The sequence below is a fragment of the Diachasma alloeum genome, unplaced genomic scaffold, assembly GCF_001412515.2.
Source record: "Diachasma alloeum isolate Michigan unplaced genomic scaffold, Dall2.0 Dall_scaffold_00200, whole genome shotgun sequence".
NCBI classification, from domain to species: domain Eukaryota; kingdom Metazoa; phylum Arthropoda; class Insecta; order Hymenoptera; family Braconidae; genus Diachasma; species Diachasma alloeum.
The window spans coordinates 2,911,199-2,923,915 of NW_021680365.1; the positions used below are offsets into that span (position 1 = coordinate 2,911,199).

The 12,717-nt window shown below is 35.1% G+C and overlaps 2 protein-coding genes across 2 annotated transcripts; one reads left to right on the forward strand and one right to left on the reverse strand.

The window, feature by feature from the left end:
- Position 1: 1 nt before the first annotated feature.
- On the reverse strand, positions 2–5,660 carry LOC107035723 (tRNA-dihydrouridine(47) synthase [NAD(P)(+)]-like). Its single transcript, XM_015253286.1, has 5 exons — positions 5,535–5,660; positions 3,693–4,628; positions 1,418–2,110; positions 705–833; positions 2–82 (listed from the first exon to the last, which is right to left on the reverse strand). The coding sequence occupies exons 1-5, from the start codon at positions 5,621–5,623 to the stop codon at positions 10–12; spliced, it is 1,920 nt and encodes a 639-aa protein (XP_015108772.1). The 5' UTR covers positions 5,624–5,660; the 3' UTR covers positions 2–9.
- An 890-nt stretch (positions 5,661–6,550) lies between these two features.
- Positions 6,551–12,490, forward strand: LOC107035713 (guanine nucleotide-binding protein subunit beta-2). Its single transcript, XM_015253269.1, has 6 exons — positions 6,551–6,693; positions 8,195–8,340; positions 9,471–9,770; positions 11,135–11,336; positions 11,404–11,620; positions 12,281–12,490. The coding sequence occupies exons 1-6, from the start codon at positions 6,625–6,627 to the stop codon at positions 12,385–12,387; spliced, it is 1,041 nt and encodes a 346-aa protein (XP_015108755.1). The 5' UTR covers positions 6,551–6,624; the 3' UTR covers positions 12,388–12,490.
- The last annotated feature ends 227 nt before the right edge of the window (positions 12,491–12,717 follow it).

The following is a 12,717-nucleotide window of genomic DNA, read 5'->3' on the forward strand; positions in this document are numbered from 1 at the left end:
TATGGTACATTATTTCCATGAATTCGCTCTGTGCTTTGGCAGGAAATGGAAACCGTCAGGAACTTTTCCAAGGAACATTTCTCTGGAAGAGTAGAAAATGAGTATTAACTGATTGAGGGGTGAATGGAGGAGAAACTGCGATTGGTCACCTGCGCGGGAATTTGCCGCCGTGTTATTTAGGCTTTAGCGTTGCCGAATTCATTCTACACTGCTCGGGTGCGTTTAACGAGTTTTCGGCAACGTCGCGTCATGGGCAATTTCATTTAAGGTGAAACGGAACCCCTGTATGTGTATGAACTTTTAGAATTGTTTTTTCCTATAATTATTAATTTTTATCTATGAAACTACTTTATCGACTCTGTTATTGCATTATTGAGTCAATGAAGTAGTTTAATAAGTGAAAAATAATAATTGCAGGAGAAAACATAATTCTAAAAGTTCCTATAGACACAGGCGTTCTGTTTCACCTTAACATGGGAGAAAATGATTCATCTGTCCGAAATAATTCGATTTCTTTAGGAATTTTGAGAAATATGTTGTTCTAAAAATTACTATAATTACTATAATCCCATTGAAATCGATTCATCCGTTTTTGCGTGAATCATAAACGAAAAAAGGCAGTAAATTTATGATATGTAAAAACTTGAGGGGCAAAAGTTTGTGATATGTTGAAAGATAGGAGAAGTATTGAATTATTGTCTTACGATATTTTCACCCAATCGGCGCAATTGGAACTGGCCATGAGGGTCTCCATTTCGTCACGGCCTTTGTAGAATGGAGGTCGCTCGTTGATTCTCTGTGGTGGCGACTCTAATATTCCCACTGGGATGTATCTAAACATACATGTTGATTGAAATTGAATAACAATGAATAAAAACGTGGGGAACGAATTTATGATTCAAGAACATATTTGAATTGTTCAATTGAGGACGAGAGAATTCTTCCATTTTGTGTTTATATAAGCCTATATTGAAACAAATTAAAACTATATGGAACTATATTGAACTATATTGAAACGGAAGCCTATATTGAATTGAAACTCTACTCTAGAGACGCGAAAAATTGATGAAATTAAAAAAAAATTTATTCATGATCTATTATGCGAATAAATTAAAACGGATGCTTATCTTTTATTCTTTGGAGTATAACGAACATTGAAAAAAATGCAAAAATCGTAAAAAAACTACGGCGCAAGGAGCATTTTGAAGGTAAAAACAGGAAAAAATGAAGTTTTTTGTGGTTATCCCGGGCAAAATAGATTGGGTCCGCGATTTTCTCTAGTTATTCCCATATTCTGTCATATATCACAAACTATCCATTGAATAACTTCATCTCTAAATTGACAAAAAAATCAATTTTTTTGAATACTCGCGATTTTGGATAAACATCCTTAATCATGCATTCCATTTTTTCCTACCTATGCAAAAACGAGATCCACTCCAGCATGAATCTCCTCGTGGTCTCGACCCCCCTGGTGTCCGACCCCCAGTGGTCCAGCCCATAATTCGCATACTTCCTCAGAATCTCCAGTCTCTCTGAGCTAGCCATATCGATGAGCTTCCTCTCCTTGATCTCCGTGAAGATCCACGGCTTAATCAACGCACCCCTGCCAATGGTGATCCCCTGCACACTGGGACAGCTCTCCCTCACCCTCAAATAATCGTCATACCCCAGAACATCTCCATTCCCAAAAACTGGAATTGGACTAGCCGCAGCCGCACACCTCTCAATATACTCCCAATCCGCGCTCTTCGTGTACCTCTGCTCTCTGGACCTGCCATGAACAGTGATCATAGAGGCCCCCCAGTCTCTGAACTGCGGGCTCAGATTATGAGCAATTGGTTTATCCTGATAGACCCCCATCCTCGTTTTGATGGTGAGAGGGACATCCAGAACCTGACTGACAGACTGAACGACACTCTCCAAGATATTCCTCCTGGTCAGCATTCCACTCCCTCCTCCTTGCTTATAAATCAACTCGATGGGACACCCTAAATTCAAATCCACAAAATCAATGTCTGCCTCTTCGTTCAGCAACTGGGCAGACCTGGTGAGGACCCCGGTGTTGTTCCCACAGATCTGGACCCCAAAAATGTCCTCTGTCTCGTACCTGTGGTAAATCGGTGAGTTATGGAATTAACATATGATTGAATTAAGGGTATTCAAGTACTCTGGTATTTTCTGTCCAGTGAAATAAGTTTCCAGATATTTTACGATAATTTTATTATTTAAATTTTGCAGGTCTGAAGTTGCATTTTGATATTAAACTGTTAGAAATCATTTTTTAAATCTGAAAAAAAATTGGAATGTCTACTTTTGGAGGAAGATTGATGAAATAATTAAAAATTATAATTTTTGCAAATTACGAGCATCTTCTGTAAATAATTCATAAACAATCAATTTTCCATCATAAAAATCATTTGTTCGGAATCGTAACAAATTTATTCACATTCGAAATTTTACCAGAAATCAATTTCATTTCTACAAAAATTAGGTTTCCGAAAGAAATTTTTTGTCAATCGTAAGAACTCAATTATTGATTGATAAAATAATTCGAAATTCGAATATTTAATTGATTCAATTAATTTAATCTTTCGAACGTTATCTCGATGTTTTTTTTCATCTTTCGTCATCTGAAATTGTCAATTAAGTCCTGCGTCATGCAGAAGTTTTGAAAAATTACGAATGAATAATCGTAAACAGTAGAAAAAAATCTTAATTTTTTCAACGAGCATTTTTGATTTATATTCAGAATAAGTTGAATAACAAAAACATGAAAAATGTATCTGATTTACGGTGACAAATGGCGGCCTGTCACCTAATATCATGCAGGGGGAACACTGATTTTGTAAATCTTTTCCCACACTCCACAGAGACATTTATTACGGAGAAGGCTCTTTGAAAAAAGTTGTAATATTTTGGAGAATTTTTTAATCACACTTTTATCACATAAAAATGGCAGATGACGACATACCACTGTTTTGAAAATTGAGATTGCTAGCTGTCACTTCCCATGAGGAGTTAGTGCTTTGTTATCCACCATGGAAAATGACAGCTAATAGATAATTTGCCACAGCGAATCAAATATTTGTAATTTCCACTTGTTTCAACGCATTCTGAATCTTAATTAAAAACGCTCTTTAAAAATGTTCAGAATTTTTCCTATTTTTTTTTATCATTCTATCATTCTGTCAGATTATGTTTTACTTGAGAGAAAGTGTTAGTTTTATTTCTAATACACGTATGAAAAAATCGTATAGAAATTTTTTATATGGATTGCGTATAGAAATTCTATAGGATTTCCGTACATGATATTCGGATATTTCAATACGAATATTTTCTATACGAATTATTTCTATACATAAATTTTTACATATTTTACAATTTTTGTTTTCATGCGAAAGATATCTAAACGCTCCAGAGAAAAACGTAGAGAAATGTCGCAACTCCATACGAAATGTTTCTATACATGTTCCAGTGGGTCGTATAGGATCAAACCTATAGAAATCGTATAAAAATAATTTGTATAAAAAATATCCGTATAGAAATATCCGAATATCATATACGGAAATCATATAGAATTTCTATACGCAATCCGTATTGAAAATTTCTATACGATTTTTTCATACGTGTAATGCAATGCCCCGAATATTCATTTATATCGATCGAAAATTCCGAATAACATGACATACCTCTTCACCAAAGCCCATTCCTCAGAAGCGCCCTTGAGGATCTTAGGAGCCAGTGCCATCTCCCCACACGTTATGTCCGCCCCATACTCCTTGCAGATGCGTCTGAATGGAAGATTTCCAACTGTTGTCAAAGGACTCAGGAGGATCTTGTCCCTCCAGTCTATCTTCTTCTTCTCTGAGGCTCGAAGCTTTACCAAATCAGCATCCGACACTGGGCCCACTCTCTTCTCAATCTTCTCTTCCTGAGGCGTTCCTGGGGTTCCTGAGGGCTTTTCCGGTCCTCTGTCATCTCCTCGAGCTCTTTTTTCCTTTAGGATCTCGTCGGTACTCCTCATGATCCTCTCAGCCTTCGAGAAATTGTACTTTCGTCTTCGCAATTTCTCCTGAAGGGAGTTTGCGATTTGGTTCTTCGTGGCTGCAGGTTTCTCTTTGTAGTTTTGGTACCTCTCGGGATTGATGATGTTGATGCCCGTCTCGGTTAGGTGACTGGAGCCGAACCTGCAGGCGGTGCCTCTGGGGCATCTGCCCGTGAGCTCGAAGACGTAACAGTCGGGACCTATGTCAGGCTCTTTGAGCTTCATGTATTCGACTCTGTCGTGCAAGAATTTACAGTTTTGAGAGGGGCATTTCTTCTCGGGGTCAGTGGCCAGCTGATCCACCAGCCAGGGGCACAGGTTCTGCTCTTTTGGGCTTCTGAAGGGCGGGGGTCGCTGTTTGTTCTGACCTTTTAGCTTTTCCTTTCTCCACTCGCGTTTGGATTTCTTGCGGGGGGGCTCGTCTGATGTGGATCTCTCTTCATCCTGGGTTTCTTGGGTCGCAGGGGTGATAACTACCGATGACTCAGGGTCGTCGGTAGAGACTTTTGTAGAATCGGTTTGGTCGGCATTGGTGGGGGAAGAATCGTCCGATTCCCTCACTTGTTCTTCGATAATGAATCTGGAGGGAAAAGGGAGCGTTTGTATCATCCACAAAGAAGTTGTCGACATTGGGGTAAAGGAATTCTATTCTAGTCCGCCTTTTCTTCCCCGACATTTCTTCCCCCCAGGGATGGCTATCAATATTATATTTCTTCAATATTAAAAGGATTTGCGAGTTACATTAATAAATGTTTAAATATACTCATCAAAATTCAAAAATAATGTAATATTAACAGTTTAAATTTTCGATTGATGATGAATAAATATCAACATATAATAATTCTAACATACATTAAACATAGTATAAAAACGTTAATATGTGTTGATATAATATAATTCAACATATAATAGTTCTATATTTGATAATATAGAACTGTAAAGTTTCCATTAAGTGAAGGCGAGAGTGGGCTAAAGCGGCCCCTTTTGATTTTTTCAAAAATGTTAACAGCTCATCCAATTTTAAATAAAATGGAATAATTTTTTTTCCATGGAAACTATACTTTTTCCCTTTTAGAATGAGCCTAGACTAATCTCAATTAATGAATTTATTTCTGAGTCTTCATATCTTTATATCTTTTCTTCTCATCAAGAAAATCAAACGAAAAAACATAAAATTTAAGCCGAGGAAATTCTATAGAAAATATCTCAATAGCATAAGTTGTATAGAAAAATTGAATTCTATTGACTTTTTCTACTGAGTATTTTCTATTGAACATTTCAGTAGAATCTGCCAAAAACTAATACAATTCAACAGAAATTCAATAGAATTTTCTAACGAATTCGATAGGTTTTTCTATTAAATTTTTTCGTCCGTGCTGACAAGGATTTCAAGAATGTGGGGAGGTTATGAAGTATTTTTCACTTGTCCAAATGAATGAGTAGAGGGATTAAATGAAAAAATGTAAGTTAATATAGGGGCACTTACTCCGGTTTGATTCCGCACACACCTTTTTGTCTATCATCGTTGGTGGCACCTGATGATTCAGGTGCACGTGGTCCATTGGAGTTTGTCATGCTGATTGAAACAGCCGGATTTCAAGGAGACCGGCGAGCTTGTTCTGCTTACGTCGGTAAGGGAGGGATTTATCAATTCTAAAAGTTTTTGAGAATTTAAAAAATGGAAAAACTGTGATTCAAAGTGAGCGAGAAACGATTGAAAATGATCAAGGATTGGTTCTAAAAATCGCTACTTTAGAAATATAAAAATAAGTTTACTTCAGATCAATTAAAGTTCATGGATTTTTTATAGAAAATTGAAAATAATTTCAGTAGCGAAGTGGTAAAAGGAGATGCGTCAATTTTGACTATTGACCAGTTTTCAATCAAAATCTATATTTCAAATAAAATCGACGCAAAAAACAAATAGAATTTTTCAATAGAATTCCAATAGAAATTCTATAGAAACCCCCATAGAATTCCTATAGAATTCCAACAGAATTTTCTAGCGACATCACTAGGTTTTCTATTGAATTTTTTCGTGCGTGGTATCATCCGTACCAAACTGTAAAAGATACTTAGATATCCTTAAAGATGCGATAAGTTGTTTGCAAATTTCTATGAAAGATTCAATGCATTAAAAAAATATTTAAAGAAAATACCTCAAAGAAAAACCGATACATTCCGATTTTTCCATTGAACATTTTCTGTTTCTATTTCCTTCAGAAATTCCAAAATATGAATTGCATACTTTGTTTCGACTTCATGGTTCAAAATTTCACTGGATTCCCTCTATTAACAATTTTGACACCGTTAACGATCCAAAAGTGCAAATAATCCCCAACCCCTCCCACCAATTCAATTCATCAAACTCTATTTTTATAATCTAGAAACCTACTAATGCAATTACACTACCAGGCCAAGCTAATGGGATTGAACATTCATTTAATATGATTACTAGGACAGAAGTCGATGATGAGGCTTCCCTCAAACTCACCCGGAACCGAAAACTCTCAGTCGGGCATAAGTCTCTAATCAGTAGTTAGTGCTCAATTCCCTCTCATCAACAGAGCCCGGAAATGGGGAAAGACGATCCGGAGACGACAGCCCTCAAGAAGGAGCTCGACGATTTAATCAAGAAGTGTCAGGTTTGTTTCACTAACATCGCTGTCATCCTATCCACTTCAACTACACCGAGAAAAAAAATTTCTTTCAAACTAGTCTTGTTTGAACCAACAAAATTTGCTATTTGAAAATTACCAGAAAAATAAAATCTAATGTTGCTCATTTGTATTGATAAAAATTGTATCCTATGGGCAAGCAGGAAAATACTGTTTTAGACAAAAATTTTTTTAGTTCCTGCGATTCTCATAGCAGACCATCGTGTTTTATATTCGTCGGAAAAGTTTGTTTCGGACTAGTGACAAAAATAATATTTAACACCATTCTTCGTTGTTCGGTACTTCGACGCATATTTTGCTCCCGAAAAATATTCGGTTTATGCGAAACAAGGGTATCGTTCCTTTTCGGCTATACACGTGTGAACAAATTTAATAGAAAAAATTTGCGAATTCGCTAGAAAATTCTGTTGGAATTCTCTAGAAATTCTATTGGGATTCTATTAAAATTCTACGGAACTCTCGTTAAAATTCTATTTGTTTTTTGCGCTGATTCCATGAGACAGATGATAGGAAAAGGTCAATAGATTTTGATTTTTACATATGAATATTCTCTTGGAATTTTTTCTATAAGAATACTAGAGCATGAGTTTTCCTAAGTTAAAGCATGAAGCGCCCGTTCGCTAGTAAATAAAAAAAACCGATAAAATTCTCGGAAGATTTCCAATAGGATTTGAAGAGAATTTCTAAGTAATTCCAATAGAAGCCATTTGTGAAGAACAGCATAAATCTATACAATTTTTTCTATGAAACAAATCCAAAGATTTACGATTTTAGACAAAAATTGATTTAGTTCCTACGATTCTCATAACAAACTTATATTCGTTGGAAAAGTTTGTTTCGGCCTAGTGACAAAAAATACTATTCTTGCACAACTTCTTCATTGTTTTGCGGTACTCAAGGTAAAACAAGGGAAAGTATTGTTTCTTTTCGGCTATACGCGTATAAAAAAATTCAATAGAAAAACTTAGCAAATTCGCTAGAAAATTCTATTCGAATTTCTCTAGAAATTCTATTGGGATTCTATTAAAATTCTAGGGAATTCTCGTTAAAATTCTATTTATTTTTTGCGCTGATTCCATGAGACAGATCATGGGCAAAAGTCGATAGATTTCGATTTTTCTATATAAATATTCTTTTGGAATTTTTTCTATAAGAATACTAGGGCATTAATTTTCTAAGTTAAAGCGCGAAGCGCCAGTTCGCTGGTGAATAAAAAAACTGATAAAATTCTCGAAGGATTTCCAATACAATTTGAAGAGAATTTCTAAGTAATTCCAATAGAAGCCATTTGTAACGAATAAAATTAGTCTGTACAGTTTTTTCTGTGAAATAAATCCAAAAATTTCCTACTGAATTTTTCATGCGTCATATACCTATTCCTCAACCCCCTGGGGCCTACACCATTTTAATAATAACATGAAAACGAATGACCGCCTTCACATTGTCCAATATTTTCGGTTGAAATAAGGAAGACCAAAAGAAACAGCAGGACACAACGTTAGAAGAGGCATGTAGCTCAGTAGCTGACGCTCCGAAAGTCAAACTTTCCACGAAAAAGCTCCTCAAGGGTCACATCAATAAAGTTAACTCAGTGCACTACAGCGGAGACAGCAGGTGACTCATCCTCCCTATTAATCTTGATTAATTTAAGGAGAAACTATGCGGGCTATTGGAGTGAGATTTTTGAAAAAATGTGTACAATAACAATTACGAATTAGTTTTTTGAAATTCGACTCCTACACAGCTAATTTTGTTTTGTTTAATATGAAAATTTGCGCCATTCATGTAAAATAGGAAAATTATCCTTAAAATATTTAAAATATATTTTCGATTCTTTCAGAAACATTTTTGGGGCTATTTCACATGAATGGCGCAATTTTTATTTAAAAAAAAACATAATTAGCCGTGTAGGAGTCAAATTTGAAAATAATAAGTCGTAATTGTTATTCGACACTTTTTTTCAAAATTTTTTGAAAAAAAAACTTCTGTAGCTCCAATATTGGAGGCCCTGGACTATCACGCATAAAAAGATTCCATAGAAAACCGAACGAATTTGCTAGAAAATTCTATTGGAATTCTATAAGAATTCTATAGAATTTCTATTGGAATTCTATTGAAAAAGTCTATTTGTTTTTTGCGTCTATTCTATCGGATATTCAATAAGAAAAAGTGAATAGATTTCGAATTTCTGTTTGAATTTTTCTCTTATATTTTTTCTATTAGAATTACTGTGCACAAATATTCTTTTTTCCGCTGGATTTTGTTTTATTTTGCATTGCAGAATCTGAGTGGAAAAAACTTATTGTTAAAAAATTGATGCCCAAGCATTATAGAAAAAATCTCAAGAGAAAAATTCAGACGGAAATTTGAAATCCTATTAATTTTTTGATATCGAATACCCAATAGAATCAGCGTAAAAAACAAATAGAATTTTTCAACAGAATTCAAATAGAAATCCTATAGAAACCCCATAGAATTCCTATAGAATTCCAACAGAATTTTGTAGCAAAATCGCTAGGTTTCATTGAATTTTTTCATACGTGATGTTTAACATTTTAAAAATCGTCTGCGGGGCAAGCGAACAATAAACAATTCATTTTTTGCACTAATTATTAGTTTTTAGACATACATAATCGATCTTCAATCTGTGAGAAATCTCATTCCAATAGCCCGCGACTTTTAAAACTCATAGTAGTCTCCCCTTAATACGTTCCTTCCAATTATTCAATTAATTTTTTGCGAAGGCACTGCGTGACTGGCTCCCTCGATGGCAAGCTCATCATCTGGGACTCCTGGACTGGCAACAAAGTTCAAGTCATCCCTCTGCGCTCTGCCTGGGTGATGTCCGTTGCTTTCAGTCCCTCCGGGAATTTCGTGGCTTGTGGAGGAATGGATAATATGTGCACTGTTTACGATGTGAATAATCGAGACTCCACTGGATCCGCTAAGATCGTGAGGGAGCTTCTGGGATATGAGGGGTTTTTGTCCTCGTGCAGATTTTTGGATGATAAAACACTCATTACCGGATCGGGAGATATGAAAATGTAAAGAAAGAATTGGAAAGAAAATCTCATTTAATGAGGAAATGGACATGCACGAAAAAGTTTCTAATAAGCCTATTGAAAATTTCATTAGGTTTTTGAGCAATTCCGGAGCTTTTCTGCACGTTTTTTTAGTAGAAAATGTTCATTAGAAACTCTTTAATCAATAAAAGCCAGTAGAATTAGATTTTTTGATTCAGCGTAGGGCTGTTAGCTAAATAAATTGTCGGAATAAATTTATGTCTGGAATAAAATTATTCCACAATTGGACATTTTTAGGAATTCTAAGTGACTCAATTCAGCCATTCAGTCGCGAATAACGACTAAATACTTCATAATTAATGGTACTATTGGCAAAAACTTGGCGAATTCGCCAGAAAATTCGACTGAAACTCTAGAAATTCTATTGTTTTCTTGCGCTGATTCTACGAGATATTTGATAAGAAAAAGTCAATAGATTTCGATTTTTCTATATGAATATTCTCGTGGAATTTTTTTCTATAAGAATACTTGGGCATTAATTTTCGAAGTTCCTTTCACTGGGATCCTGTAATGCAAAATAAAACAAAATAAAGCGGAAAAAAACTTAAAAAATCCGTACTCAATAATTTTTAATAGAAAAAATCTTAAAGGAAAAATTCAAACAGAACTATATTTTCTACTGAACATTCTCATTAGAAAGAAACGCGTAAACGAAAAAATTCAATACTAATTCCACGAAATTTTCAGGCGAATGCGCTCGGTTTCGCTTAGCGCAAAAAAAAACTGATCTTCAAGTAAAATTAGTTTGTTTTATGACTCGACTATTGAATTGTTCGAACGGATTTCAACATTGGGATTAATTACACGCATGAAAAAATTCAATAGAAAGCCTAGCGAATTCGCTAGAAAAATCTATAGGAATTCTATGGGGTTTCTATGGGATTCCTATTGGAATTCTATTGAAGCATTGTTGTTTCAATAGAACAAGTTGTTTGTTTGTGCTGATTCTGTTGGATATTCGATAAGAAAAAGTCAATAGATTTCGAACTTCTCTTTGAATTTTCTCTTAAGATTGTTTCTATAAGAATGCTTCGGCATCAATTTTCAGTTTTTTCCACTCGAATTCTGTAATGTAAAACAAAACAAAAAACAGCGGAAAAAACCTCCAGAGAAAAATTCAAACAGACATTCGAAATTTATTGACTTTTTCTCATCGAATATCCAATAGAATCAGCGCAAAAAACAAATATAATTTGTCAATAGAATTCCAATAGAAATCCTATAGAAACCCCGGAGAATTCCTATAGAATTCCAATAGAATTTTCTCGGGAATTCACTAGGTTTTCTATTGAATTTTTTGATACGCGTAATTCGGTTATATTCAGTTGCATGTGGGACTTGGAGTCTGGCAAGAAGAACGTCGACTTTCCCGCCCACGCTGGCGACGTTGTCAGTATCAGTCTGAATCCGGACGGTCAGACCTACGTCACTGGATCCGTCGACAAAACCTGCAAGCTCTGGGACTTCAGGGAAGAAAGAGCCAAGCAAACGTTTTTCGGTCACGAGGCCGACGTCAACTCCGTTTGCGTGAGTAGGGACAATGAAATCTAACACCGATCTGCATCGCAAGGTTTCTAATCTCATTTCCCCGCAGTGTCACCCATCGGGTCAAGGTTTCGTCACCGCTTCTGAGGATAAAACAGCCCGAATTTGGGACTTGCGGTCTGACCAACAATTGGCGACATTCAAACCACCTAGTTCTAATCCTGGATTCACCTCGTGCGGGCTGTCGCTGAGTGGAAGATTTATATTTTGCGGGAGTGATGATAATTCTATTCATATATGGGATACACTGAAAGTTCAACATAATGGTAATTAATTGATAATTAATTCATGCACAAAAAATTGACAGAAAAACCTAGCGAATTCGTTAAAAAAATTCTATTGGATTTCTATTGAACTTTCATTAGTTTTTGGCCGATTCTATTGAAATGTTCAATAGAAAATATTCAATAGAAACAGTAGATAGAACTCGATTTTTCTATATAACTCATTCTATTGAGATATTTTCTATGGAATTTCCTCGGCTCAATGTTTTTTGTTTTATTTTATTGATGAGAACAAAAAAAATTGAATAAAAAACACTTGGAGCCAAGGAAATTCTATAGAAAATATCTGAAGAGAATAGTTATATAGAAAAATCGAATTTTATTGATTTTTTCTATTGAAGATGTCAACAGAATCGGCCAAGAACTAATAGAAAGTTCAATCGAAATCCAATAGAATTTTCTAGAAATCCTGTTAGCATTCTACTAAAATTTTAGGGAATTCTCGTTAAAATCCCATTTATTTTTTGCGAATATTCTCTTGGAATTTTTTCTACAAGAATACTTGGCCATGAATTTTGTAAATTTTTTTCTACTAGGATCCTGTAATACCAAACAAAACTTACCACTACTTGGCTATTAACTGAAGATTCAGTTGACTGAAGACAATAACCCAAAAATCGAGATTACTCTATTTTTTTCCAGGCACCATGAATGGCCACGAGAACAGAGTAACTTCCCTAAACGTCGCGCCAAATGGAATGGCAGTGGCCAGCTGCTCTTGGGACAACTTCGTCCGAATCTGGGTGTAATCCATCGGAAAACGCCAAAAAATCGAACATTGTGTCAAGTAAAAATGAAAATACTCCGAAATTATGAGAAATTACAATAAAATGCGTCTTCTTTCTTTCGAAACTCGAGTGATTTCATCCCCTAATTTACATGAGCTTATGAATATGAGTTGTGTAATAGAATAACGATTAATTTTAACGTGAAAAACAATTTTTCCAAAATATACGAGGAAATGGTGGAAATAGCTCACACATGAAAAAAAAAATTTAATTTTATCTCCCATAGTTTCCGAGATAATCGCGAGAAACGAAAATGCAAACAAAAATTAATTTAATTCATCTTCTATAGGG